The sequence below is a fragment of the Ascaphus truei genome, chromosome 14 (assembly GCF_040206685.1).
Source record: "Ascaphus truei isolate aAscTru1 chromosome 14, aAscTru1.hap1, whole genome shotgun sequence".
Classification (NCBI taxonomy): Eukaryota; Metazoa; Chordata; class Amphibia; order Anura; family Ascaphidae; genus Ascaphus; species Ascaphus truei.
The window spans coordinates 2375740-2402222 of NC_134496.1; the positions used below are offsets into that span (position 1 = coordinate 2375740).

Here is a 26483-nt window from a genome sequence, read left to right on the forward strand (position 1 = left end):
AGAGGATAAACTGATGAATGAGACGATGAATGAGAGGATAAACTGATGAATGAGACGATGAATGAGAGGATAAACTGATGAATGAGACGATGAATGAGAGGATTAACTGATGAATGAGACGATGAATGAGAGGATAAACTGATGAATGAGATGATGAATGAGAGGATAAACTGATGAATGAGACGATGAATGAGAGGATAAACTGAGGAATGAGAGGATTAACTGATGAATGAGACGATGAATGAGAGGATTAACTGATGAATGAGACGATGAATGAGAGGATTAACTGATGAATGAGACGATGAATGAGGATGGATGGGCTGATGAATGAGACGATGAATGAGGATGGATGGGCTGATGAATGAGATGATGAATGAGAGGATGGGCTGATAAATGAGCTGATGAATGAGACGATCTGTGCCAGCCTGGTAGATGCAGTGCCTGCCTTCCTACCCTCGCCTAACCCTGCCCTAGCTAATCACTGCCAGTATTCGTGTGTTGTTTATTTTCTAATCAAACCGCAGAGGTTGCTATTAAACGAGGACAACTTGTCACCAGGTTTTAAGCTTTACACAAGTAAACAACAGATGCGTCAGCCATCCACATGGCTGAACTTTTACAAGGCAATTAGCCAAGTTTGCTCCTTCTGCTTTCTCAGGGTCGCCTCTCAGAGTTATACTGGATCTTGTCCCTCCAACCTATACGTTACGTTCTCTTCTCAGGTAAAAGCTATATTTGAATTCTGTCTCTAAATCATCCCTTGATGTGTCTCTTAATTAAATTCAACTTGTAACACCTAGCCAGGACAACAGGCAATTTAGAAATGCCATTTGTATTAATGTGCCTCACATGTGCTAATCAAGCTGGCTGGGCTGAACTTAATTCAGTCAGGTGACTTTTTGGAGCTATATAACTACAGACCAAGCAGCCTTAGCTGTTTTTCAGCATATATTTAAAGTAGCATATATTTTAAGTAGCATGTAGTGTGGAGATGAACAGGAGTGAAACAAGTGGATAATGCAACACCTGCTGGCCCTGAATCCTGGATTTGAATTTTGAAAGGAGGATATTATCTATACCAGATTGCACATCTCAGCACTAAACAATTGCTGCCATGCCGCCGCTACTATTTATATTTGTTCTGACCTCACTTCTTTTCAAAATACCTGCTTCTTTCTACCAGCCTCATTATGTCTCTAACTCTATTCATATATCTCCATCTCTCCTTCCTTTGCCACTTCTCAGTTCACATGAACTCCTTTCTTACCTGCGCCCTCTGTCACCACACAGCTATATCCCCAGCACTAAAACACACCCCTACAAATCATCCTCACACATTCTCTTTCTTTCCATTCTTCTCCTCCGCTTCAGGGGATATCTCTCCCAATCCTGGTCCCTGCCTTATTTCTACATGCTCTTGTCCTCACCTCCCACATGCAACTTCTACTGCTTCTGGTATCAACCCCTCCAACCTCATACCCATCCCCTCTCACCCTCCCTCCTCTCTCCCTTTCTCCTGTGCCCTTTGGAATGCTTGCTCCCTGTTTAACAAGTCCCTCTCTGTGCATGACTTCTTTTTCTCTCCCACTCTCTGCTCCTCTTTGCTATAACTGAGACCTGGCTCACTCAGTCTGACTCCCCTGCAAGCTGCCCTCTCTTATGGTGCTATTTCTTTCTCCCACACTCCATGCCCTGATGGCAGGGGTGGAGGCTTCTCCTATCCTCTCTCTGCCGTTAACGTACCCTTCCTATTCCTCCCTCTCTTGCTTTTCCCTCCTTTGAGGCTCACACTGTCCAAATCTTCTCTCTTCTCCCTGTCCACGTGGCAGTCATCTACCGCCCACCTACCTCTACTCACCCCCTTCTGTCTTTCTCACTTTGAATCCTGGCTCTCTTTTTCTCCCCTCAGACTCCCCTGTTCTTCTCCTTGGGGACTTCAACTGCCACATTGATGACCCTTATCTCCCTTTGGGCTTCCCGCTTTCTCTCTCTAACCTCTTCTTTTGGCCTTCAACAGTGGACTGCAGCCAGCACCTACATGGCTGGCCACTACCTATATCTGGTTTTCACTAAAAACTTCTCTCTCTGAGTTCTCCCCTTCTCCACTTCCATTTACCCCTCGTTTCTGCAGGGGCTCTATTAACCTACCAGCTTTTGATTCCACTTTACGCTCCTCCCTCTCCTCTCTCAGCTCTGCTCCAGACCCTGACAACCTGGTCAGGAACTACAACTTTCCCTGTCCTCTCTTGATCTACATGCCCCGCTTTCTCTCTGCTGTTCTCGCCCTTCTAACCCCAGACCCTGGCTAAATTCCCACACGTGCATGCTGCGCTCCTGCACCCTTTCTTCTGAACGCCTCTGGAGGAAATCTCACACTCTCGCAGACTTCCTTCACTACAAATTCATGCTATTCTGTTTCAACTCTAAAACATCAGGTGTTTCATGGCGCAAATTTAAATCAACAGTGCGGTAAATTGCAAAAATACCCAGTGAATAAAATCAAACACTGATCATACTTATACTGTTACTCCATAGACTGGAATCCTCTGAGTTGACCTCATATGGAGAAGAAGACACAAATGCAAAAAAATGTAGTGCATTAACGTTTTACTTATAGAACAGACAACACAGAGGGGAAAGGGACAACTCACCCTTTCTCCGCTGGAAAAAAAGCAAGGAGTGACTCTGGGCGCACTCCAACCATCTCTTGATTCAGCTTCCCAGCGTGTGTGGGCACATGTGCACGGTCTCCCTGCTCCGCGTCTCTCACTGGAGTAACAGTAAAAGTGTGATCAGTGTTTGATTTTATTCACTGGGTATTTTTGCACTTTACTGCACTGTTGATTTCAATTTGTGCCATGAACACCTGATGTTTTAGTTTTGTCACAAATAGCGGTTTGGGGAAACAGCTGGTGTTTAGGGAGCACTTGAATTCCGCAATATATCTTATATTTGTTGCACCTTATTTTGTTTCACTGTTTCAACTCGGCCCTCTCTCAAGCTAAACAAACCTACTTTTCCTCACTAATCAACACATACAACTTGAATCCACGCCGACTCTTCTCTCTCTTTGTCTCCCTACTCAGACCACCCTTTGCTGCCTGTTCTTCTTCCTCCATCTCACCTCAGGATTTTGCCGACTATTTCACGGAAAATATGGAATACATATGTCAGAACATCCCCTCTGTATCCTTCCATCCTACACCGCTTCCTAACTCTCCTCCTGCATTCCTTGACTCTTTTTCCACTGTCACAGAGGAGGAGGTGTCTTTGCTGATCTCCTCTTCTCCCTCCACCACATACACTCTTGACCCAATTCCCTCCCATCTCCTAAAACCTCTTGCTCCTACTATAATCCCTATGCTCACACACATTTGTAACTCCTCCCTCTACTCTGGTACCTTTCCCTCTTCCTTCAAACATGCAACAGTTATACCATTACTCAAAAAAAGCAAGCTTGACCCTAACTATCGGCCTGTCTCCCTCCTGCCTCTAAACTCCTTGAACGTCTTGTATTTTCTCGCTTGCTCCATTTTCTCAACATCTACTCTCTCCTTGACCCTCTACAATCTGGCTTCCGCGCTGCTCACTCCACTGAAACAGCCCTCACTAAAATAACTAATGACCTCCATGCTGCCAAAGACAGAGGTCATTACACTCTGCTCATATTACTTGACCTCTCTGCGGCGTTTGATACCGTGGACCACACTCTTCTCCTTCACATTCTACATACTCTTGGTATTTGTAACAAATCTTTATTCTGGATCTTCTCTTACCTCTCCCATCGTACTTTCACTTTCTCTTTTGCTAACACCTCTTCCACCTCTATCGATCTCTCTGGGGGGGGGGGGGGGAGAGTGGTACCCCAGGGGGGGGGAGGGGTATCCCAGGGCTCTGTCCTGGGATCTCTTCTCTTATCTCTTTACACACTCTCTCTAGGTCAGTGATTTCCAACCTTTTTTGTTTGGAGGAACCCTTGAAGTATTTTGAAAAATCTCGGGGAACTCCTATCTGGCTGACACATAATAGGTTCGACAGGGGTCAGTCACAAAATGTCACACCTCACGAGCCACCTCTATTTCCCACCCCCTACCCATGTATTTCTCTCCCATCCGTCTCACTAACTTTCCCCCCATCCAGCATTGCATGTATTTATCCCTTGCGTCTCACTCTTACTCCCTCTTTTCCTCACTCACTCCCTCCCATCCACCTCCATTCTCTAACTCGCCCCTACCTTCCATCAATTACCCCACTCTCACTCAATCCACCGTACAAAATACATACCAAAAAACCCCACCACCAGGGGGGGGGGGCTGTGGACCGTAGGAGGAACCCCTGAGACTGCTTCAAGAAGCCCCTGGTTGGGGCTTCAAGGTGCCCCAGGCACGGAACCCTGATTGGGAATCACTGCTCTAGGTGACCTAATCACATCTCGTGGGTTTAAATATCACCTTTATGCAGATGACACACAAATTTACTTTTTAACCCCTGACCTTACACCTGCAATACAGACTAAAGTTTCTGAATGTCTTTCTGCGATGTCATCCTGGCTGGCCCTTCACCGACTTAAACATAACATGGCACAAACAGAGCTCCTTATACTTCCTCCCAAACCTGGTTGGAAGTACTATCATTCAGCCAGTAGCCCAAGCACGCTGCCCAGGGGTCACACTCAACTCCTCTCTCACATTCTCCTCTCACATTCAAAAGGTAGCTAAAACCTCTAGTTTTTTCCTCCGCAGTATTACAAAGATACGCCCGTTCCTCTGTTGCTTGACTGCAAAAACTGTGACACAGACCATGATTCTCTCCCGTCTCGACTACTGTAACCTCCTGCTGTCCATCCTTCCTGCCTCTCACCTGTCTCCTCTACAATCTATCCTAAACACTTCTGCCAGAATTCCTCCAGTACTCTTTCTTAAATCTGTCTCAGCGTCTCCCCTGCTGAAATCCCTCTCCTGGCTTCCTATCAAATCCTGTATCACACACTCAATTCTCCTGCTCACTTTTAAAGCTGTACACTCTTCTGCTCCTCCTCCTTACATCTCCGCCCTAATTTTTCGCTATTCTTCATCCCGACTCTTGCGTTTTGCTCAAGGATGTCTTCTCTCTACCCCTTTTGAATCTAAAGCCCTCTCCCACCTTAAATCTTTCTCTCTGACTGCCCTGCACCTCTGGAATGCCCTCCTCTCAATATCCGACAACACCCTCTCTATCCACCTTTAAGATCCAACTCCAAACACACCTGCTTAAGAAGGCTTATGTTACGCCGATGCTGCCCGCAGACCAGACCCGTCCCCTGAGCTGAAGGGGGAAGTGGTAATACACACACCCGCAGCAAAGGGAGCGTGTCCGGAGTGTGGTATAAAGTGTTGCCAGGCCAGGTGTAGTAATGTAGACAATACTTGCCGGTACCGGTTGTAGAGATAGAGTGAAGAATGCCTTGCCGAGGTCAGGGTTCGAGGGGTTACCAGAGTGAGCGTTGTCCAAGGAGTGCCAAGATCGAGAGCCAGAGGGGGTAGTCGTACAAGCCTTGTCAGAACCTGTGAAAACACTGAGAGAATCCTGAAGTACTTCCATACAGGCTCTATGTTGAGCAAAGACTGAGAGCAGAGAGGAGCTAGATAAAACAGGAAGGTCCAATCGGGAGATTCTGGTAATGACAAGGGGTAGGTCTTGGACTTGGGTAGGGAGTAACCTGGAACCAGATCGATCGGACAATCGTAAGTCCTGTGTGGCGGCAAGAGGTCTGACTGTAACTTATTGAAAACGTCCCAGAATTGGTGGTAAACAGAAGGTAGCATAACCTCAGGAACAGAGGTATTGGCCAGCAGTTGATAAGTTTCGCCTGACCTCGGCCTCCAGGAGATGGGAGCAGAGGAAGTCCAGTCAATGAGAGGATTGTTAAGCTGTAGCCAAGGAAGACCAAGGGTGATGGGTATCCCAGGAGCATGAATGGCATTGAGAACTAAGATCTCCTTGTGCAGATGTGTGGACAGAAGCAAGGGGACGTCTCTAAGGAAATGTGTGCCGGGGTAAGGGGACGTCCATCGATACCGACGAGTGCGATAGGAACTTTCTTCCTCACGAGCGGTATGCGGTTTAGCCTGGCGAATTCAAGGTCCACGAAGTTTCCTCCAGCTCCTGAGTCAATGAAAGCGGCGGTAGAAGTCTGAAACTTATCGCCTGAAAGGGAGACTGGAAATGTAAGTCTCTTAGGGAGTTCACCTTTATGAAGGGGACGTGGAGACATTACACCCAGAGAGAGCCCCTCTGTACTCACTGTGTGTTCCCGTTTCCCAGACGCAGTGGACACTCCTGAACCAGATGTTCCATGGATCCTCAGTAGAAACACAATCCCCCGGCGTGGCGGAACTGCCGTATCGGTGTGCGGATGCGTTGTACCCCCAATTGCATTGGCTCTGGCAACTCCAGTGCAGGACGAAGAGGTGTGGTAGCACTTGGGAGTGCAGGAGTGCTGCTGGGAGTACAGGAGAAAGGAACTTCAAAGTTATGGAAGCGAGTGCGCTGACACTCTGAGCGGCGTACCTGGATACGTTGATCCACTCGGACAGCCAAATCAATGAGGACCTCCAATTGATCCGGCCTGGGTTGGCGAGAGAGTTCATCTTTGATGGGATCTGCCAGACCTTGACAGAATACAGAGACAAGAGCCTCTTGTCCCCAGTTAGTCTCGGCTGCTAGAGTCCGGAATTTCACAGCATACTGTGTCACCATTCGCCGTCCCTGAGTGATCTGGAGAAGAGAAGCAGATGCCATCTCCCGACGAGCGGGGGAATCGAATACTTGTTGGAACTCGGCTTTAAATGCCGGATAATCTTGGGTAAGGTCAGAACGTCGCTCTTTCTTGGGTATATTATCTCCAACAGAGGCTTGGCCATGGACCCAGAGAAATTGAAAGCCGTCGTGGATTGGCCACAACCCAATTCTCTCAAATCTATTCAGCGATTTGTGGGTTTTTCCAACTATTACCGGAAGTTTATTCATAACTTTTCTACCATCATCGCTCCTATCACGGCACTAACCAAAAAAGGTGCAGATCCATCCTTTTGGTCACCCGAGGCAGCCACGGCTTTCAAAACGCTGAAACAAGCCTTTGTCTCTGCTCCCATCCTTCGACATCCAACACTAATTTTCCATTCACCCTAGAGGTTGATGCTTCTGACTGTGGGGCTGGTGCGGTTCTGTCTCAGAGATTTTCTCCCCAGGACAAACTTCACCCTTGCAGGTTTTTCTCTAAAAGATTTTCTTCAGCAGAAAGAAATTATGACGTGGGCAATAGGGAACTTCTGGCCGTCAAGCTGGCTCTTCAAGAATGGAGACACCTTCTGGAGGGGTCAAAAGAGCCATTCACGATTCTCACGGACCATAAAAACTTGTTGTACATTGAGAATGCCCGCCGTTTAGGTACTCGCCAAGCTCGCTGGTCGTTATTTTTCTCCAGATTTAATTTTGTTCTCTCATATATTCCAGGCACAAAGAACGTCAAGGCGGATGCCCTCTCCAGGCCATACTCTTCTGAAGATAGACCAGAGAAGACCACGAGTCCATCCTTCCTAAACAAAGGATCATAGCGGCTGCGGCGTTCAAGAATCTCGATAAGATCATCAAATCACAAAAACATCTTCCGACCGGTCTTGCGGTTCCGAAAGACACTTTGTACGTAGAACCCAAATTCGTTCCTGAGATACTGGACTGGGGACATGCCGTCCGTTCGGCAGGGCATCCAGGATTCAAGAAGACGTTGGATCTCATCCGTCGCACTTTCTGGTGGCCCAATATGGCCAAAACCTTCTTGAATTTACACGGTCTTGTCCGGTATGTGCACGTAACAAGATTCCTCGTCAGAAACCTCAGGGTCTTCTCTTACCCTTACCTATTCCGGAGCGTTCCTGGTCACACATATCGATGGATTTTATTGTGGAGTTACCTAGGTCGAATGGCATGAACACCATCCTTGTAGTAGTGGACCGTTTTTCTAAGATGGCACACTTTATCCCTCTCAAAGGATTACCCTCCTCACCCACCCTAGCTGATATTTTCTCCAAAGAGATTTTCCGTATCCATGGGATTCCCACATCCATCGTATCTGATTGGGGCTCTCAATTCGTCTCCAAATTCTGGAGGAATTTCACCAAGAGACTGGGCATCTCATCTTCCTTTTCTTCCGGATATCACCCTCAATCTAACGGACAGATCGAGAGGGTTAATCAATCCCTCGAGAAATACTTAAGGTGCTTCGTTTCTAACTCTCAGGATGACTGGGCAGAATTACTTATCTGGGCTGAGTATGCCTTTGATTCCTCTAGGAATGAGTCTACCTGTGAGACTCCCTTCTTTATCAACTACGGATTCCATCCGGCTCGCCTACCCATTTCTAAAAACTCCTCTGGAGTACCAGCCGTGGACGAGCATATCGCCCTCTTACAGGACTCTTAGTCCAGAATTTAATCCGCACTGCAAAAAGCCTCCTTGACATCTAAACCCCAGGCCGATCGTCACCGCCGTCCGGCACCCAACTACAAACCTGGGGACAAGGTTTGGCTATCTTCCAAGAACATCCATCTCAAGACCCCTTCCCCCAAATTGGCACCGAGGTTTCTGGGCCCCTTTTCCATCATGGAGCAAGTAAACCCGGTTTCCTTCCGACTTCAACTACCTCAAAGCATGAGAATCCCGAATGTCTTTCACACCTCGCTTCTCAAGCCCTTCATCTCCAGTAGCCTCTTTCCGGATCACACTTCTAAACCAGACCCTGTGATGGTACAGGGTAACGAAGAGTACGAGATCCAGGCTTTACTAGATTCCCGTCTTTCGAGAGGTAAGGTCCACTTCTTGGTCCATTGGAAGGGTTTTGGACCCGAAGAGAGGTCGTGGGTACCCCTTAAAGACATTCATGCCCCCGGACTCCTCAAACGCTTCTGAAAGAAGTTTCCATCAAAACCATGGAAGGATCGTCCTGAGGCTGATCCCGAGAGGGGGGGGGGGGGTACTGTGAGGAGTTTGGGATTCCGGCGCCCGTGCTCTGGCCCCTCCTCACCTTCTGTAATCCCCGCTGCCAAGGTGCGTGCCCCTCGATGGCGCCACTTACGTCCTGCTGTCCTAGAGGGTCCTCGCAGTCCCCGGCGGTCTCCCTTCTTCTGCTGGCTCTTCCCTCTCCCATGCGGCTGCCATGTGTCCCGGCCGCGCGCGTGTACAGCGCGCACCGGGTGAAAAGAATTTATTCACTGCTCTAGCAGTGAAACCACGCCCCCTGCAGACTAATAGGACCTCCTGCCAGAATAAGAGTCCTCACCTGCCTGCCAATCAAGTGGACCTATCCAGGACAGCTCTACGCACTCCTCCAGGCCTGCCTCCACCTCTGATTGGTCAGCCGCACTTTATAATGCCTGTCCTCCCACTCATTCATTGCTCGACATAGTTTCCATTAGGATTACTACTCTGGCGTTCTCTCTCTTATTCTCTCAGGTTACGACTTGGCTTGGCGGACGTCCTTCTCTGGCTCTCAACCCCTGTTTGGACAACAACCTTCCGGAATTCTCCAATCCCTGACCTTGGCTAACACGGCAACGATGACGGCACTTCTTCTCCGGTACCAGCAAGTATTGCTAGCTAACATCACCTGGCCTGGCAACGCCTAAATACCACACTCCGGACACGCTCCTTTTGCTGCGGGTGCGGGCCCATATACGTTCCTCACCTCAGTAGAAGGGACGGGTCTGGTCTGCGGGCAGCACCGGCGTAACAGCCAGGTGTCCGGTATTGAACTGGACAGGCCGGTATTTGGTTCCCTGTGACAGGGTGAATGAACGTCACCAGCCATATACCTGGCAAACCTATGTTTAGGCTTCCAGTGCAGCAGTGACGAGGTTAAGTTTCAGTGGAGAAAGGCTGCTTAATTAGTCTGACCCCAGCTGCATAATCAAGGTGTTTAAAAACCCCAGGCACACACATGCAAACTAGCTGGTCAGGAGACAGGACTGAAATACTGAAGAGATTACTGCTATAAGGTCTGTTTTTCAAAGTACATGTGTGATGAACTGTCTGTGTCCTGCATGCTGAAGAGAAGCTGCCTTGTTTTCTATGCTGAAGAGAAGCTATTTTGTTTTTGTCTGCTAAAGAGAAGCTATTTTGTTTTTGTAGAAAAAAGTGGGAGAGGGGCCCCCGCAATGATGCTCCAATGCTGCGCAGTCAAAATTAATGAATAAATTAATAAAAGAATGATATATGCCAGAATGAATAAATATGTAAGCCGTGGCTCCTCAGTGAAGCCAAAGAAAGTGCATAGTCTGTGCTGTAATCACCTCACCTGCACCCCGTAGCGAGGACCCTCCTGTCTCCCCGCTGGCCGTCTCCCCTGCACGCACAGAAACCGAGATAGCCTAGCTCCCACCTCGGCACTGCATCCGAGGGAGTAACACTCCCACCCCGGTGCTGCAACCGAGGGAGCCTAGCTCCCACCTCGGCACTGCGTCCGAGGGAGTAACACTCCCACCCCAGTACTGCAACCGAGGGAGCCAACTCTCCCACCTCGGAGTGATCACCGAGGGAGTACACCTCCCACCTCGGACCGCGGGGATGGCGACCTGGGCAGCCCAAATCTGAATGAGGGCAGGGACCTGGAGGGTAGACTCCTATTGCCCCCTCAGGTGCTGCGAACTCACCCGCGCGATGGAAATCGAAGCCGTGCAGGGGGTGGGGACTGAGGGGTGACCCGCAACAGACCACAGCTGGATATTGGTCCCGTTGGTCAGAACTTCACTCTTGCTGGTAGGAGGGTCAAGGTGGTGGATAGCACAAACACTGCACCGGCTAAACGAGCACCACGGAACAGCTCTGGAGGAAATCTTCCTGCTGGACAGCTGATAAAGTGTCCGGAAAGGCGTGCTGCTATACCATAATGGTAATAGGAAAAATTGGGGGTAAGGTAGAGCACTGCAAAAAACAAAAGGCTGGAGGCAAAAAGTGAAATAAAAAGATAAACTATTTTATTTGGCCATTATGCCATGAATCTGACAGACACAGTTAAAAGGAACTCTGGCGCGTTTCCCGCCGTGGAGGCGTTTTATCAAAGAGTGCTGGTGCTTATTCCATGGCTGGTGATATAGTGATCTGAAGTGAATACACACCCACAAACCAATTGTCTTAATTAAATAATCAAGAGATGGAAACCCTATTTAGAGCCACATGTGTGTTAAACCTGAAGCCCAAGGTAAATGCATCACAGCTGATCACTATCCAGTCAGGAATAGAACTAAGTTTAAAAACACATAACATAACAGACATGCAACATTTCTAAATAGACCAAACATATACACATTGGGGCCTATGCAGAGAGCAGCGCTATTTCGAAATTCGCCATTTTTTGGAGAAAATCGCGCAGAAAACAGCAGAAAATGGAGATTTCCGAAAAACGCGCCAATTTTTCTTTTCTATTTGTAAAACTCGCCTCGCGGCTGGCGAGAACCTCAATCTCGCCAGTTTTAAAAATATCCTAATGCAGAGAGCCGCGAACGGCATCTAGCGGCTGTTCGCGCCAATAAAATGGCGCGATTGTCTCCTTTTTGCCTCGCCAGAAAAAATTGGCAAGAAGCGGCCGCTCGCGGCCATTGCAAAGGGGGAAAAAAAGGCGCGAATTTGTTTTTACACGTTTCTGAAGCGCGCATCTCGCCAATTTAAACTCGCCACACGCATCCATGTTAAACATAGCAGAATTCGCACTTTTCTGCATATGGAGAATAAAACTCTCCAAAAAAGCTACTTTTTAATAAATTCGCCATTTTTCAAATTCGCTGCTCTCTGCATAGGCCCCTTAATGTATCTGTTACCTAAGTAATGAATCATAATACAATGTATAAAGAATATATAATATAATAACTTCAATACTTAAAAATAATGAATAAAGAAACAAAAACAGTACCTAATGAAAGAATATATAATGTAAACTAAATCATTAGAAAGAAAATATCGAATGTGTATATGAATGAAAAAAATAATAATAAAAGAATAATAATAAAATCAAAATAACAAAACAAAACCCTTCTTGAAAGTATGTACCAATAGTGTCATCTTTAAATATTTCTTGATTGATATAAACAAATATATAAAGTTTAATCAGAAAAAATCTGAACGATATGTAATAACATTTGTTACAGAAAATTTCATCAATAATTGAAATAATTTATATGAGATATATCGCATGACACATGCATAAAAATTCACCATCATATCCATTCACCATTTGGAGTATAAAGGTGGCGTCTCAGTTCCACTTTTTTCTTGGACTCATTTACAATTGGTGGCTCATACTAGCGTGGTTTGTGATTAATTCAAGACTTTATGTGATTTATATGCAAAGGACTGGGGAGGCTTTATCTGTATTATAATTGTTATTATTACTTCTGATTATTGAACTGTCAGTCACACAGACACCCCTTTTTTAATTTTCATCTAACCTTTATTTCACCATTATGGAGGACATTGAACAAATCAGTATTGAGGAGATACAGAGTAATATTTTTGTACAAAACTGTGGGGACAATACAAGAAGAACCAGGCGAGCACAACATGCCTTTGATAGTTCCACAGAATTTATATGTGAAGAGTCAGGTGATCTCACTGCACATTTTCTCAAATTGGAGAAACTCTTAATACAAAATATAAGACTCTGGTGGGACATCACCACTTTAGAAAATTATGTTAAAGTGAAGAGAATACCAAGGGGATTGAGAATAAAAAAAGCCCCAACCTTTGGCTTCAGCAGTAAAGAATTTGAAAATTTGTGGAATAACACATTAAATGATTGTTCTTTTAAACTTATAGATCTGATTATAGAACATAAAATGAAAGAGAGAGTGGTACTTGGAACCGATATTAAAATGTTACAAACAAAACTCCACGCTTTTGAAAAAAATGGAACATTTTGCTAATAATGATCAAGTTCTATTAACTAATATAGAGGCTATGGAGGAGGTTTTAATGGAGAAGAAACAGTCAAAATTTGATCGGGATCGCTTAGATTATGAGCGTCACCAAGTTTATGCTTGGGAAAAAACAGGGTTTACAAATAATACAAGAGGGAGATCAAAAAGCAACTCACGGCCACATGGCCAAAGGGAAGACACATTCAGTACCCCAAAAAAATCTATTCTTAAAACTAAATATACTGACACTTCAAGTTTTGAGTCAGATAATTCTGAGAGTGAGAATAGATTTCCCTCTGTATCATTTGACATTACCTCTGATACATGGAGGGGAAGAGGCTCCACAGGTACACAATCCCGAGATCCAATTGTCCCAGGCACTTCTGGACACTTTATACAAGCTAATACACAGGAGTCAAAAAACTATATAGGACGAGGAGGTCAAAGAGGAAGAGGGGGGACAAGAGGGGCAGCCAAGCGCAAGAAATATGCCTAGATAACAGTGATGATAATGTGACTAACATCTCACATAAAATATTAACAAAAGGACAATTATCATTACTTAATAAAGGTTTAAATTTTGCCCCGCAGAAAGATTTTCAACTCTTTGACACCTTCATAGATTTGCAACGCTTCACCCGCAAACTAAGTCTGAAAAAGTTTTTTCTCCAAAAACAGAAAGCTGTAATGCCAACACTGGGAGATCTACCAGACTCTCCAACTACTGTTTCTGGAGATGAAATATTAGAACTTGATCGTGAAGATTTAGAGTTTACTTTCAAAGAGGTCTGTACCATTTCAGACTTAGATGATCTCTACTTAGAACAAAAAGTTGAGGATGAAACACAGGAGTCCTCACTGTCCAATTTTTTAAGTTATGAGCATACAACTTTTAGGAAAAAAACCACTTTCTGTCCTTCAAGTTACAATAGTCCACATATAACAACATTTGAAAAGTTGGTGGAAAGGGATCTGAAAAGTTTGGCTGAAACATCAATACATGATTCATCTAGATATAACAATCTTACCCCTTTGGAATTGAGGGAACTACATACCCTCAAACAAGATAAATCTGTCATAATAAAAACCGCCGACAAAGGGGGTGCGATTGTTATACAGTCAGCTGAAAATTATAAAAAGGAAGCCATAAGACAACTCTCTGATATTAAGGCTTATTGGAAACTTAATACAGATCCTACCACCAATTTCTCAAACCAGTTGCATGAATTGCTTGACATGGGTAGAGAACTCTATGTTTTGAGCAAAAAAGAATATGACTTTTTGTGTTCCCCGAATCCAGTGGTGCCCATCTTTCACCATCTCCCAAAGATCCATAAATCACTTACTGACCCTCCGGGGCGCCCAATTGTGGCCAGTATTGGCTCTCTCGTTTTATCGATACATATTTACAACCATTGGTACAAACATTGCCATCTTTTCTTAAAGATTCTAATCAATTATTATTTGACATCAGGAATATTCGGTGGCGCGAGAGTTACAGATGGGTAACAATGGATGTTACATCTTTATATAATATCATCAATCATGAGCAGGGTATCTCCGCGGTACAGCATTTCCTTAAATTATCACATTTATCACCAGCACTTTGCATGTTTTTGTTAGATTCTATCACTTTTTTATTAACACACAACTATTTTTCTTTTGATGCACAATTCTATCTTCAACTTCGGGGCACGGCTATGGGCACATCTTTCGCACCTTCATATGCTAATCTTTTTATGGGGTTGTGGGAGTCCATCTTCATTTACAGTGATCACAATATCTTTAGACACCAAATTATATTCTATAAACGTTATATAGATGACCTTCTATTTATTTGGGATGGGGATTCTATTTCACTTAATAAATGTATTCACCAATTAAATATTAATATTTATAATCTAAAATTTACTTTTCAAGAGAATATTAATCACATTTATTTAGAGCCACATGTGTGTTAAACCTGAAGCCCAAGGTAAATGCATCACAGCTGATCACTATCCAGTCAGGAATAGAACTAAGTTTAAAAACACATAACATAACAGACATGCAACATTTCTAAATAGACCAAACATATACACATTGGGGCCTATGCAGAGAGCAGCGCTATTTCGAAATTCGCCATTTTTTGGAGAAAATCGCGCAGAAAACAGCAGAAAATGGAGATTTCCGAAAAACGCGCCAATTTTTCTTTTCTATTTGTAAAACTCGCCTCGCGGCTGGCGAGAACCTCAATCTCGCCAGTTTTAAAAATATCCTAATGCAGAGAGCCGCGAACGGCATCTAGCGGCTGTTCGCGCCAATAAAATGGCGCGATTGTCTCCTTTTTGCCTCGCCAGAAAAAATTGGCAAGAAGCGGCCGCTCGCGGCCATTGCAAAGGGGGAAAAAAAGGCGCGAATTTGTTTTTACACGTTTCTGAAGCGCGCATCTCGCCAATTTAAACTCGCCACACGCATCCATGTTAAACATAGCAGAATTCGCACTTTTCTGCATATGGAGAATAAAACTCTCCAAAAAAGCTACTTTTTAATAAATTCGCCATTTTTCAAATTCGCTGCTCTCTGCATAGGCCCCTTAATGTATCTGTTACCTAAGTAATGAATCATAATACAATGTATAAAGAATATATAATATAATAACTTCAATACTTAAAAATAATGAATAAAGAAACAAAAACAGTACCTAATGAAAGAATATATAATGTAAACTAAATCATTAGAAAGAAAATATCGAATGTGTATATGAATGAAAAAAATAATAATAAAAGAATAATAATAAAATCAAAATAACAAAACAAAACCCTTCTTGAAAGTATGTACCAATAGTGTCATCTTTAAATATTTCTTGATTGATATAAACAAATATATAAAGTTTAATCAGAAAAAATCTGAACGATATGTAATAACATTTGTTACAGAAAATTTCATCAATAATTGAAATAATTTATATGAGATATATCGCATGACACATGCATAAAAATTCACCATCATATCCATTCACCATTTGGAGTATAAAGGTGGCGTCTCAGTTCCACTTTTTTCTTGGACTCATTTACAATTGGTGGCTCATACTAGCGTGGTTTGTGATTAATTCAAGACTTTATGTGATTTATATGCAAAGGACTGGGGAGGCTTTATCTGTATTATAATTGTTATTATTACTTCTGATTATTGAACTGTCAGTCACACAGACACCCCTTTTTTAATTTTCATCTAACCTTTATTTCACCATTATGGAGGACATTGAACAAATCAGTATTGAGGAGATACAGAGTAATATTTTTGTACAAAACTGTGGGGACAATACAAGAAGAACCAGGCGAGCACAACATGCCTTTGATAGTTCCACAGAATTTATATGTGAAGAGTCAGGTGATCTCACTGCACATTTTCTCAAATTGGAGAAACTCTTAATACAAAATATAAGACTCTGGTGGGACATCACCACTTTAGAAAATTATGTTAAAGTGAAGAGAATACCAAGGGGATTGAGAATAAAAAAAGCCCCAACCTTTGGCTTCAGCAGTAAAGAATTTGAAAATTTGTGGAATAACACATTAAATGATTGTTCTTTTAAACTTATAGATCTGATTATAGAACATAAAATGAAAGAGAGAGTGGTACTTGGAACCGATATTAAAATGTTACAAACAAAACTCCACGCTTTTGAAAAAAATGGAACATTTTGCTAATAATGATCAAGTTCTATTAACTAATATAGAGGCTATGGAGGAGGTTTTAATGGAGAAGAAACAGTCAAAATTTGATCGGGATCGCTTAGATTATGAGCGTCACCAAGTTTATGCTTGGGAAAAAACAGGGTTTACAAATAATACAAGAGGGAGATCAAAAAGCAACTCACGGCCACATGGCCAAAGGGAAGACACATTCAGTACCCCAAAAAAATCTATTCTTAAAACTAAATATACTGACACTTCAAGTTTTGAGTCAGATAATTCTGAGAGTGAGAATAGATTTCCCTCTGTATCATTTGACATTACCTCTGATACATGGAGGGGAAGAGGCTCCACAGGTACACAATCCCGAGATCCAATTGTCCCAGGCACTTCTGGACACTTTATACAAGCTAATACACAGGAGTCAAAAAACTATATAGGACGAGGAGGTCAAAGAGGAAGAGGGGGGACAAGAGGGGCAGCCAAGCGCAAGAAATATGCCTAGATAACAGTGATGATAATGTGACTAACATCTCACATAAAATATTAACAAAAGGACAATTATCATTACTTAATAAAGGTTTAAATTTTGCCCCGCAGAAAGATTTTCAACTCTTTGACACCTTCATAGATTTGCAACGCTTCACCCGCAAACTAAGTCTGAAAAAGTTTTTTCTCCAAAAACAGAAAGCTGTAATGCCAACACTGGGAGATCTACCAGACTCTCCAACTACTGTTTCTGGAGATGAAATATTAGAACTTGATCGTGAAGATTTAGAGTTTACTTTCAAAGAGGTCTGTACCATTTCAGACTTAGATGATCTCTACTTAGAACAAAAAGTTGAGGATGAAACACAGGAGTCCTCACTGTCCAATTTTTTAAGTTATGAGCATACAACTTTTAGGAAAAAAAACACTTTCTGTCCTTCAAGTTACAATAGTCCACATATAACAACATTTGAAAAGTTGGTGGAAAGGGATCTGAAAAGTTTGGCTGAAACATCAATACATGATTCATCTAGATATAACAATCTTACCCCTTTGGAATTGAGGGAACTACATACCCTCAAACAAGATAAATCTGTCATAATAAAAACCGCCGACAAAGGGGGTGCGATTGTTATACAGTCAGCTGAAAATTATAAAAAGGAAGCCATAAGACAACTCTCTGATATTAAGGCTTATTGGAAACTTAATACAGATCCTACCACCAATTTCTCAAACCAGTTGCATGAATTGCTTGACATGGGTAGAGAACTCTATGTTTTGAGCAAAAAAGAATATGACTTTTTGTGTTCCCCGAATCCAGTGGTGCCCATCTTTCACCATCTCCCAAAGATCCATAAATCACTTACTGACCCTCCGGGGCGCCCAATTGTGGCCAGTATTGGCTCTCTCGTTTTATCGATACATATTTACAACCATTGGTACAAACATTGCCATCTTTTCTTAAAGATTCTAATCAATTATTATTTGACATCAGGAATATTCGGTGGCGCGAGAGTTACAGATGGGTAACAATGGATGTTACATCTTTATATAATATCATCAATCATGAGCAGGGTATCTCCGCGGTACAGCATTTCCTTAAATTATCACATTTATCACCAGCACTTTGCATGTTTTTGTTAGATTCTATCACTTTTTTATTAACACACAACTATTTTTCTTTTGATGCACAATTCTATCTTCAACTTCGGGGCACGGCTATGGGCACATCTTTCGCACCTTCATATGCTAATCTTTTTATGGGGTTGTGGGAGTCCATCTTCATTTACAGTGATCACAATATCTTTAGACACCAAATTATATTCTATAAACGTTATATAGATGACCTTCTATTTATTTGGGATGGGGATTCTATTTCACTTAATAAATGTATTCACCAATTAAATATTAATATTTATAATCTAAAATTTACTTTTCAAGAGAATATTAATCACATTTATTTTTTGGATTTAATGCTGTACGTGGATATACAGGGGAACATTCAGACAGACATATACAGAAAACCCAATGCCCGCAATTCCTATTTAAGAGCAGATAGCAATCATCCAAGATTTTTGAATAAAGGTATTTTAAAGGGACAGTTCATTAGACTGAAAAGATTGTGTTCGACAGATGAGGCCTTTGAAACACAAGCTAGGGATTTATTCTCCAGATTTAGGGCTAGAGGTTATCAAGAGTCCCAAATCAAAGATGCTTTTGATTCAGTTAAACTTGTGGACAGAACGGCCTTGAGACTGAAACCTAAGAGATATTCTAGACAGAAAACACCAAAGGAAGATGTGACAACTCCTTTATTCATTACACAACAAAGTAGGCAATCTGATCAAATCAGGTCCATTATACATAAACACTGGGACACTTTAAAATTGGACAGTGATCTTAAAAACACTTTGGACAGTAAACCTAAATTTGTTTTTAGAAAGGCCAAATCCCTTGAGTCTTTTCTTTCTCCAAGTTTATTCAATTCTGGGATAGAGCAAAGGCGAATACATAATATTCCTAAAGGCTTTTATAAATGTGGTCAATGTGTTATATGCAAGTACACCAATCCCATCAAACAAGTGACATGTATCTTCCCAAAAAGTATTTGGAAAATTAAAAATGTCTTGAATTGTAATTCAAGCTATGTGGTTATGTCTTGAGATGTGGATGTGACAAGGGCTATGTAGGCAGAACTATTAAACCATTAAAACAAAGGATTATGGAACATGTTCGTGCCATTAAAAGAAAGGACCTGTCACATCCAGTCTCAAGACATTTTGCCACTTGCCCAAAAGGTACCATTCAAAACTTCTCTTTCTCTGGCATAGACCAAATAGACCCCCCAGTTCGGGGAGGTGATAGATTACAGATGCTGAATAGGAAAGAGATGGACTGGATCTATACCTTAAATACCCTACATCCTTCAGGAATTAATATAGACTGGGTGGTCAAACATTTTTTATAGATTGAGTTTACATTTGATTATTTTCTACTGTGACATGGGTTCATATAGAATCTCTCCAGATTCGTTTTGATCTTTAGGTGTTTTTTTCCCCTCCTTTTTCATTTAATATATCAGATTTATTAGTCATGATTATTAATGTATCTTTTCATGTTTAAACCTGTTTAAAATGAATATTCGGTGTCGGTTATATACAATGGAACTGAGACTCCACCTTTATACTCCAAATGGTGAATGGATATGATGGTGAATTTTTATGCATGTGTCATGCGATATATCTCATATAAATTATTTCAATTATTGATGACATTTTCTATAACAAATGTTATTACATATCGTTCAGATTTTTTCTGATTAAACTTTATATATTTGTTTATATCAATCAAGAAATATTTAAAGATGACACTATTGGTACATACTTTCAAGAAGGGTTTTGTTTTGTTATTTTGATTTTATTATTATTCTTTTATTATTATTTTTTTCATTCATATACACATTCGATATTTTCTTTCTAATGATTTAGTTTACATTATATATTCTTTCATTAGGTACTGTTTTTGTTTCTTTATTCATTATTTTTAAGTATTGAAGTTATTATATTATATATTCTTTATACATTGTATTATGATTCATTACTTAGGTAACAGATACATTAAGTGTATATGTTTGGTCTATTTAGAAATGTTGCATGTCTGTTATGTTATGTGTTTTTAAACATAGTTCTATTCCTGACTGGATAGTGATCAGCTGTGATGCATTTACCTTGGGCTTCAGGTTTAGCACACTTGTGGCTCTAAATAGGGTTTCCATCTCTTGATTATTTAATTAAGACAATTGGTTTGTGGGTGTGTATTCACTTCACATCACTATATCACCAGCCATGGAATAAGCACCAGCACTCTTTGATAAAGCGCCTCCACGGCGGGAAACGCGTCAGAGTTCCTTTTAACTGTGTCTGTCAGATTCATGGCATAATGGCCAAATAAAATAGTTTATCTTTTTATTTCACTTTTTGCCTCCAGCCTTTTGTTTTTGCAGTGCTCTACCTTACCCCCAATTTTTCCTATTTTGTTTTTGTATGCTGAAGAGAAGCTATTTTGTTTTTGTATGCTGAAGAGAAGCTATTTTGTTTTTGTGTGCTGTATATTTTTAAGGCTCAATAAAGAAGCCTTATCAAGAGAACCCGCGTGTGTGTGTAGTTGCATGTACCCTGCAACATTCCCCTGTCCGGTAAAATATGAGAGATAATACCGGACATGGGATAGAGCAGGGCTGCTGCTAGGGGGCTGGGCAGCTTCTGATTGGTTGCTGCTGTGTAATTCAGCCAATCAGGATGTGGCAGGAGCCTGGGGGGTGGGGCCAAAGAGCGGAGGAAAAGCATGCAACAGAGAGGTGAGGCTGTGTCTGTGTGTCTCGGTGTGTGTCTGCCTATCTGTGTCCTGTCTGTGTGTTTCAGTGTCTGTGTGTGTGTGTGTGTGTGTGTCTGTCTGTCTGTGTGTTTCAGTGTATGTGTGTGTGTCTCAGTGTGTGTCTGTCTATATGTGTCCTGTATGTATATATCTGTGTGTGTGTATGTGTGTGTGTGTATCTGTGTGTGAGTGTATGTGTATGTCTCAGTGTGTGTCTGTCTGTGTCCTGTCTGTATATGTGTGTCTGTCTACCTGTGTGAGTGTATGTGTGTGTGTGTGTGTCTGTCTTTCTGTCTCTGTCCTGCCTGTATATGTGTGTGTGTGTGTGTGTATCTGTGGGTGTGTATATTTCTCAGTGTGTATGGTGACAGACAGTACATACAGTACTGGCACCTTTGTTTAATTGCTCACTCACCCTTACTTTTCTTTTACTATAGTAACAGTTTTCCCATTTTCAAGATCTATTAAAAATAACCACCATTGTAAATGCTCAGAAAGGCTCCATAACTCAGCTCTCATCACAGCAGCATTGCAATCTCTGCAGCACTCTTACTTACAGATCATCCCCAAGAAGGCAGAGCAGGTTACTTATTCAATGGCATGATTCAATATGCAATTTAAAGCTGCATTTTGAAGTCTAAATTTGAAAGCTACTGTACTGATAATGACAGGGATGGGGGGGGGGGGGTGGGTGAGAGGATGAAGGGATAGGGGGTAACAGAGGATGAAGGGAGGGGGTGAGAGAGAGAGGATGAAGGGAGGGGGGTGGGGGGATGAGAGAAGATGAAGGGAGGTGGTGAGAGGACAAGGGGGGTGAGAGGACAAGGGGGTGAGAGGGTGAGAGGACAAGGGGGGGTGGGAGGGTGAGAGGACAAGGGGGGGTGGGAGGGTGAGAGGACAAGGCTGGGTGGGAGTGTGAGAGGACAAGGGGGGGTGGGAGGGTGAGAGGACAAGGGGCGAGAGAGAGAGAGGATGAGGAGGGGTGCAATAATCTAGGAATGTGTGGGAGGAGCAGTAAGATCAGTATTGCTCGCCATGTACAGTATGACTGCAGGTCAGTTATTTATAAATTATCTGACCATAACCTTATTTGTTCTAAATTTCACTCCAAGCGTGCACCAATTCGCACCAATTTGCACTATTTCATATTCTATTTCCTAAAACAATCCTCGGAAGGGCGCTTCCTCCCAAGACCCCTCCCCAGATTTCTTACGAAATAGAATATAAATTGGTGCAAATTGGTGAATACTTGGAGTGAAATTTAGAACAAATGACATAACAGTCAGGTCATTTATAAATAACATTCTTCCCCACCAGCGATTCTCGCGCACATCGCACCTTTTACCATTGTGTCCAGTATTTTTGGACAAGCCACCTGGCAACCTTAGCTGCAGCCCTTTCTGGCCAACTAAACTGGTTCCCAGCTTAAAACATGTACTAACTTATGCACCCCACATGAATAGTCGTAGGTACATTAATATATCTCTTATCTGTTTCTGTTGGGGCTCCAGGTAATTCCCTCTGGACCCTGTGAGAGTTCAGAGAATCCATCTTCTAATTTAGTTTCAGTGTTAAGGACAGGAGATCCCTGCTTCAGCGTAGTCTCACGTCCTTCATTCTTCTTACTGGGATTTACAACCCAGGCAGTCCCGGCAGGCTTCGTCCAGCAAGCGTAGGGGACTGGCCAGCCTCTTCTTAGCTGGAGAACTCTCTCCTCCATTCTCTGGGGAAAAGCAGGCTCTCTCTGAGCAAGCCATTTACTAACTTTTAACTCCCTGTGCAATCAGGAGCCCAGCCTGCTCAATTAGTTGCAGCTGATGCAAGTTTCTACAGAGCACTTTAACCTCCTGTACGCTGGAAAGTCCACTAGCTGCACTATTCCATGACCTAGAGACAGTGATTGTATCACAACACGTATAAAGTGTAATTGTTACACATGTCACCTTTTGCTCCCGAGTTCTCTCTCATGCAGGATTTATATCCTACGTCTGAGTTAACTCACATCTGTTAACACCTCTTACATCGGTGTTACCTTTCACTCATATGTAACCTTTCAAACTTGTGCAGACTCTTAATCCTGTGTCACCCAACACCAGTGTCATCTCTTACACCGAAGTTATTTCTTGCACTTGTGTAACCTCTTACATCTGTGTTATTTCTTAGACTTGTATCACTGATCACACCTATCACCAGACACCGTTGTTACCTCTCCATCTCTCAGTATCGTTTCTCACACACTGGGAGTTATCAATTACGCTTCGTGTCACATTTCCCCGCACCTGTCACCTCTCACGTCTGTCACTCTTGTGTTACCTGTATGAGCGCTGGTAATTATAGATGTATAATTGAATGGTTATAGGGAAATATATACAAAGTGAATAATGAGCAGGATATAATAACAGTTACAGAGGAGAGGAGATTGTTGCCCCTGTATAGTAGGTGGTCTGGTTCTCTTTACACAGGGTCTTTCCTCTGCATCTTCAGGTGACGAGGGGTTCCACAGAGCAAGCACCTGTGTCTCTCCAGGAAGTGCTGGTGGTGGTGGGGGGGAAAGTATTGGATGAGGAAGAGGAGGAGGAAGATGAAGATGAAGATGAGCCACCACCCCGAACATCCTCAAACTTCACCTTCTACAACACCAAAACCAGTAAGTGAAATGGGTGATTATGAGAGAGGGCAAATAAAGAGATGCTGGGAGAGGGGATCAAGTGAGAAAAAATACTTAGATCAGCAATCCCACCTGACCATGTTAAATGTTTTTTAAACATTTTTTTATGGCACTGAAACAGGGGCATCCTTTAGAGCAGAACGTTCTATTAGCCCTTGGGACTCCTCGGTTCTAGAGACACGTGCCGGTTTATTTGCCGGCGTTCTCCACTCCTTTTGAGAATGTCCGTCAAATCGCTGGCCAATAGCAAGCTGCAATGTCATTCGGGGAGAAGTAACACCAGTAACTAAACTGATGAATATCTCAAGAACCAGGAGGCCCCCATAGCTAAAAACAACACCATTCAGCTAAGGAGAATCACCTGGTTCCAATGCTGTAAATAAAAATAAAACAAATCAATTTGGCGGGATTACTGCTAAGGAGTACATAGGTGGTCCACGTGAGTTAGGAAAGGCCTCTTTCCTTCCCATAAATTGCAACCCCCTTTCACTGAATAGATAATGCACCATACTGTCAGTGAGAGGCGTGAAATGCGTTAGCACTACACTCTTTCCATATCAAAGGTTCGTTATGTGCTAATACATTTCTTTATCTTCAAAGCAGTCTGGCCCTGTCACGGGAGACCAAGCATTTACACCTTTATACCGGGATCATATCAGTGAGCAAAACCAAATGATAAAACAAATTGTCATTTATTCCATTGAAACAGACGTACACACAGTGGATTACAAAACACAAGAGAGAAACACACTTACTGGGGTTCTGGGGGAAAAACTAGACTTTCCTAGCTTCTACAGTCCATACAACAAAGTTTGTAGATGTCCTGGAACTCAAATCGGCCTGAAGTTCCTGAGGCCACCGCTGTATAGCTACCACTGAGATAGCACCAAACGTCCTGGTACTCTTTTCGGCTTATAGTTCCAGCCACGACCGCTACAGTCTCTTCTCAGAACTTGGCCCCGAAAAGTGGGACTTGCCTTGAAAGTTCTGAAGCCAGCTCCCGTTTATTTCTCCAAGAGCATCTTTTGGTGATTTTGAATTTGCCGCTATAGTCTTGGCGCTCAAAGTCTTAGAGAATCTCAACACCGAATTGGCTGCAGGGATTCTTATAGTATTTTGGAGTTCATTCACAAAATACTACAGCCAATCCCAGTGTGGGAATATTACAACCAGCCAATCGGATGCCTGCCAGTCTTCTGAAGCCGGGCAAGCGGATCTTCTGAATGAAACAAGGGCATGCACGAGTTTGCCACCTTAGCCACTTGTCATGCAGAAACCACCCACTTGGCTAGGTGCCACCAAGTCTGGGATGGCGAATACTTGCCGGAACGGCTTGCATTGATCTCAAGACGTGGATACTTCACCTAGCCATCCTGCCCAAATATTCTTCACACTTCTGGCAGCATCTGTGACTTTCATGTCCGGACCCTGAGTAGACACAGTGGCACCACAGCTTGGTAGCCATCTGGCTCACTCAGAATATCGGCTTTAAAAGTCCCAGCTTATTTTACAGTGCACAAGCATAATACATTTTAAACATACCTGTTTAATAAAATATACTTTTACCCTTTTATTCTGTCTAAGGGGGTCATGCACTAAGCACCGATAAGTCGTTTTAAGAACGCCAAGTGCTCTTAGAATGTGATGTTGCGCTGAACACGATTCACTAAGCCATGCAAAGAGGCACTTTGCAAGTCCAACTTTGCTCGTTCGTTACCCTGTTTGCGTGAAATTGTGCCCTTCAGCGGGATGCACTAAGCTACGCAACCTTAGCGTACGCGAAAGTTGCGTTCAAGAAACCCACGTCAACTCAAGGTAGCCGCAAAAAAAGCTGGACTTAGAAACATTTCTTGCTTTACATTTTTGTATGCGCAAAACCCATACAACAGGCCAGCAGGTGTCCCCAGCTTACCCCGCGGAGGTCCGGGGGTCCCCGGCTCAACAAGCGGGGGTCCCTGCGGGAGTGCGGGGGTCCTTGTGGGAGTCCCGGGGTACCCGCGGGCCTGCGGTACCAATGTTGCGCCTCCATAAATAATAAACAATATTTATAACTAGATACACCCCCCTAACACATACAGTACAGTAATGGGCAAAATTACTATTATCCACATATGGATAATAATGCATTTTCTCATGTTAAATACATATAACTTTCAATAAATACAGTAAATACATATTACACTTACCTTTTACAGGCACCAACGATGAAGGCCGTCTTCATCCTCATCTTCATCCTGCCCATGCCCCCTCCGGTGCTGCAAACCATACACAAGAATAAAAATAGCCCCTAACCCCTTAATCACCTTAGCGGTCATTAACCGCTACCGTCATTAAGGGGTTAACCCACCCTCACCCACTAACCCAGGCGGGAGGCCTACAGTAAATACCCTCCCCCACTACCCATCCCGTGAGGCCTAACCACCCTCACCCACTAACCCAGGTGGGAGGCCTACCCACATACCCTTGGGGCCAATACCCCCTTCCCCCACCCCCAGTACCCACAAGAAAAACAATACACAGCCCCACAATAAACATCATTATATTTATTCTATACATAACCCACCCCCTGTGCCCCCCCCCATAAATACATGATTTATTATTTTACATACAGGGTTAATACCCCAGGCCCACGGGAGTCCCCGGTGAGCCTGACAGGTCACCTCACAGACCTACAGTAGCCAAGCACCTGGTTTCAAACAGGGTCTGGAGGCCTATCGGTGGTCCCTGCCTGGCGCCTTGGTCCACCAGGTGGTCTCCGCGGGTCACCGTGGGCCACAATGGGGTCTCCACGGGTAGGCCCGCGGCTGTCTGGGGGGCCCCGGGTCAGACCCA

At 43.2% G+C, this 26483-nt stretch overlaps 1 protein-coding gene across 1 annotated transcript in view; it reads left to right on the plus strand.

The window, feature by feature from the left end:
* KLHL30 (kelch like family member 30) overlaps nt 1–26483 on the plus strand; it is a 56279-nt gene that overhangs the window by 9018 nt on the left and 20778 nt on the right. The window contains exon 3 of the mRNA XM_075569516.1: nt 23468–23630. Coding sequence (XP_075425631.1) covers nt 23468–23630 — 163 coding nt within the window. The remainder of the gene's footprint in view (nt 1–23467; nt 23631–26483) is intronic.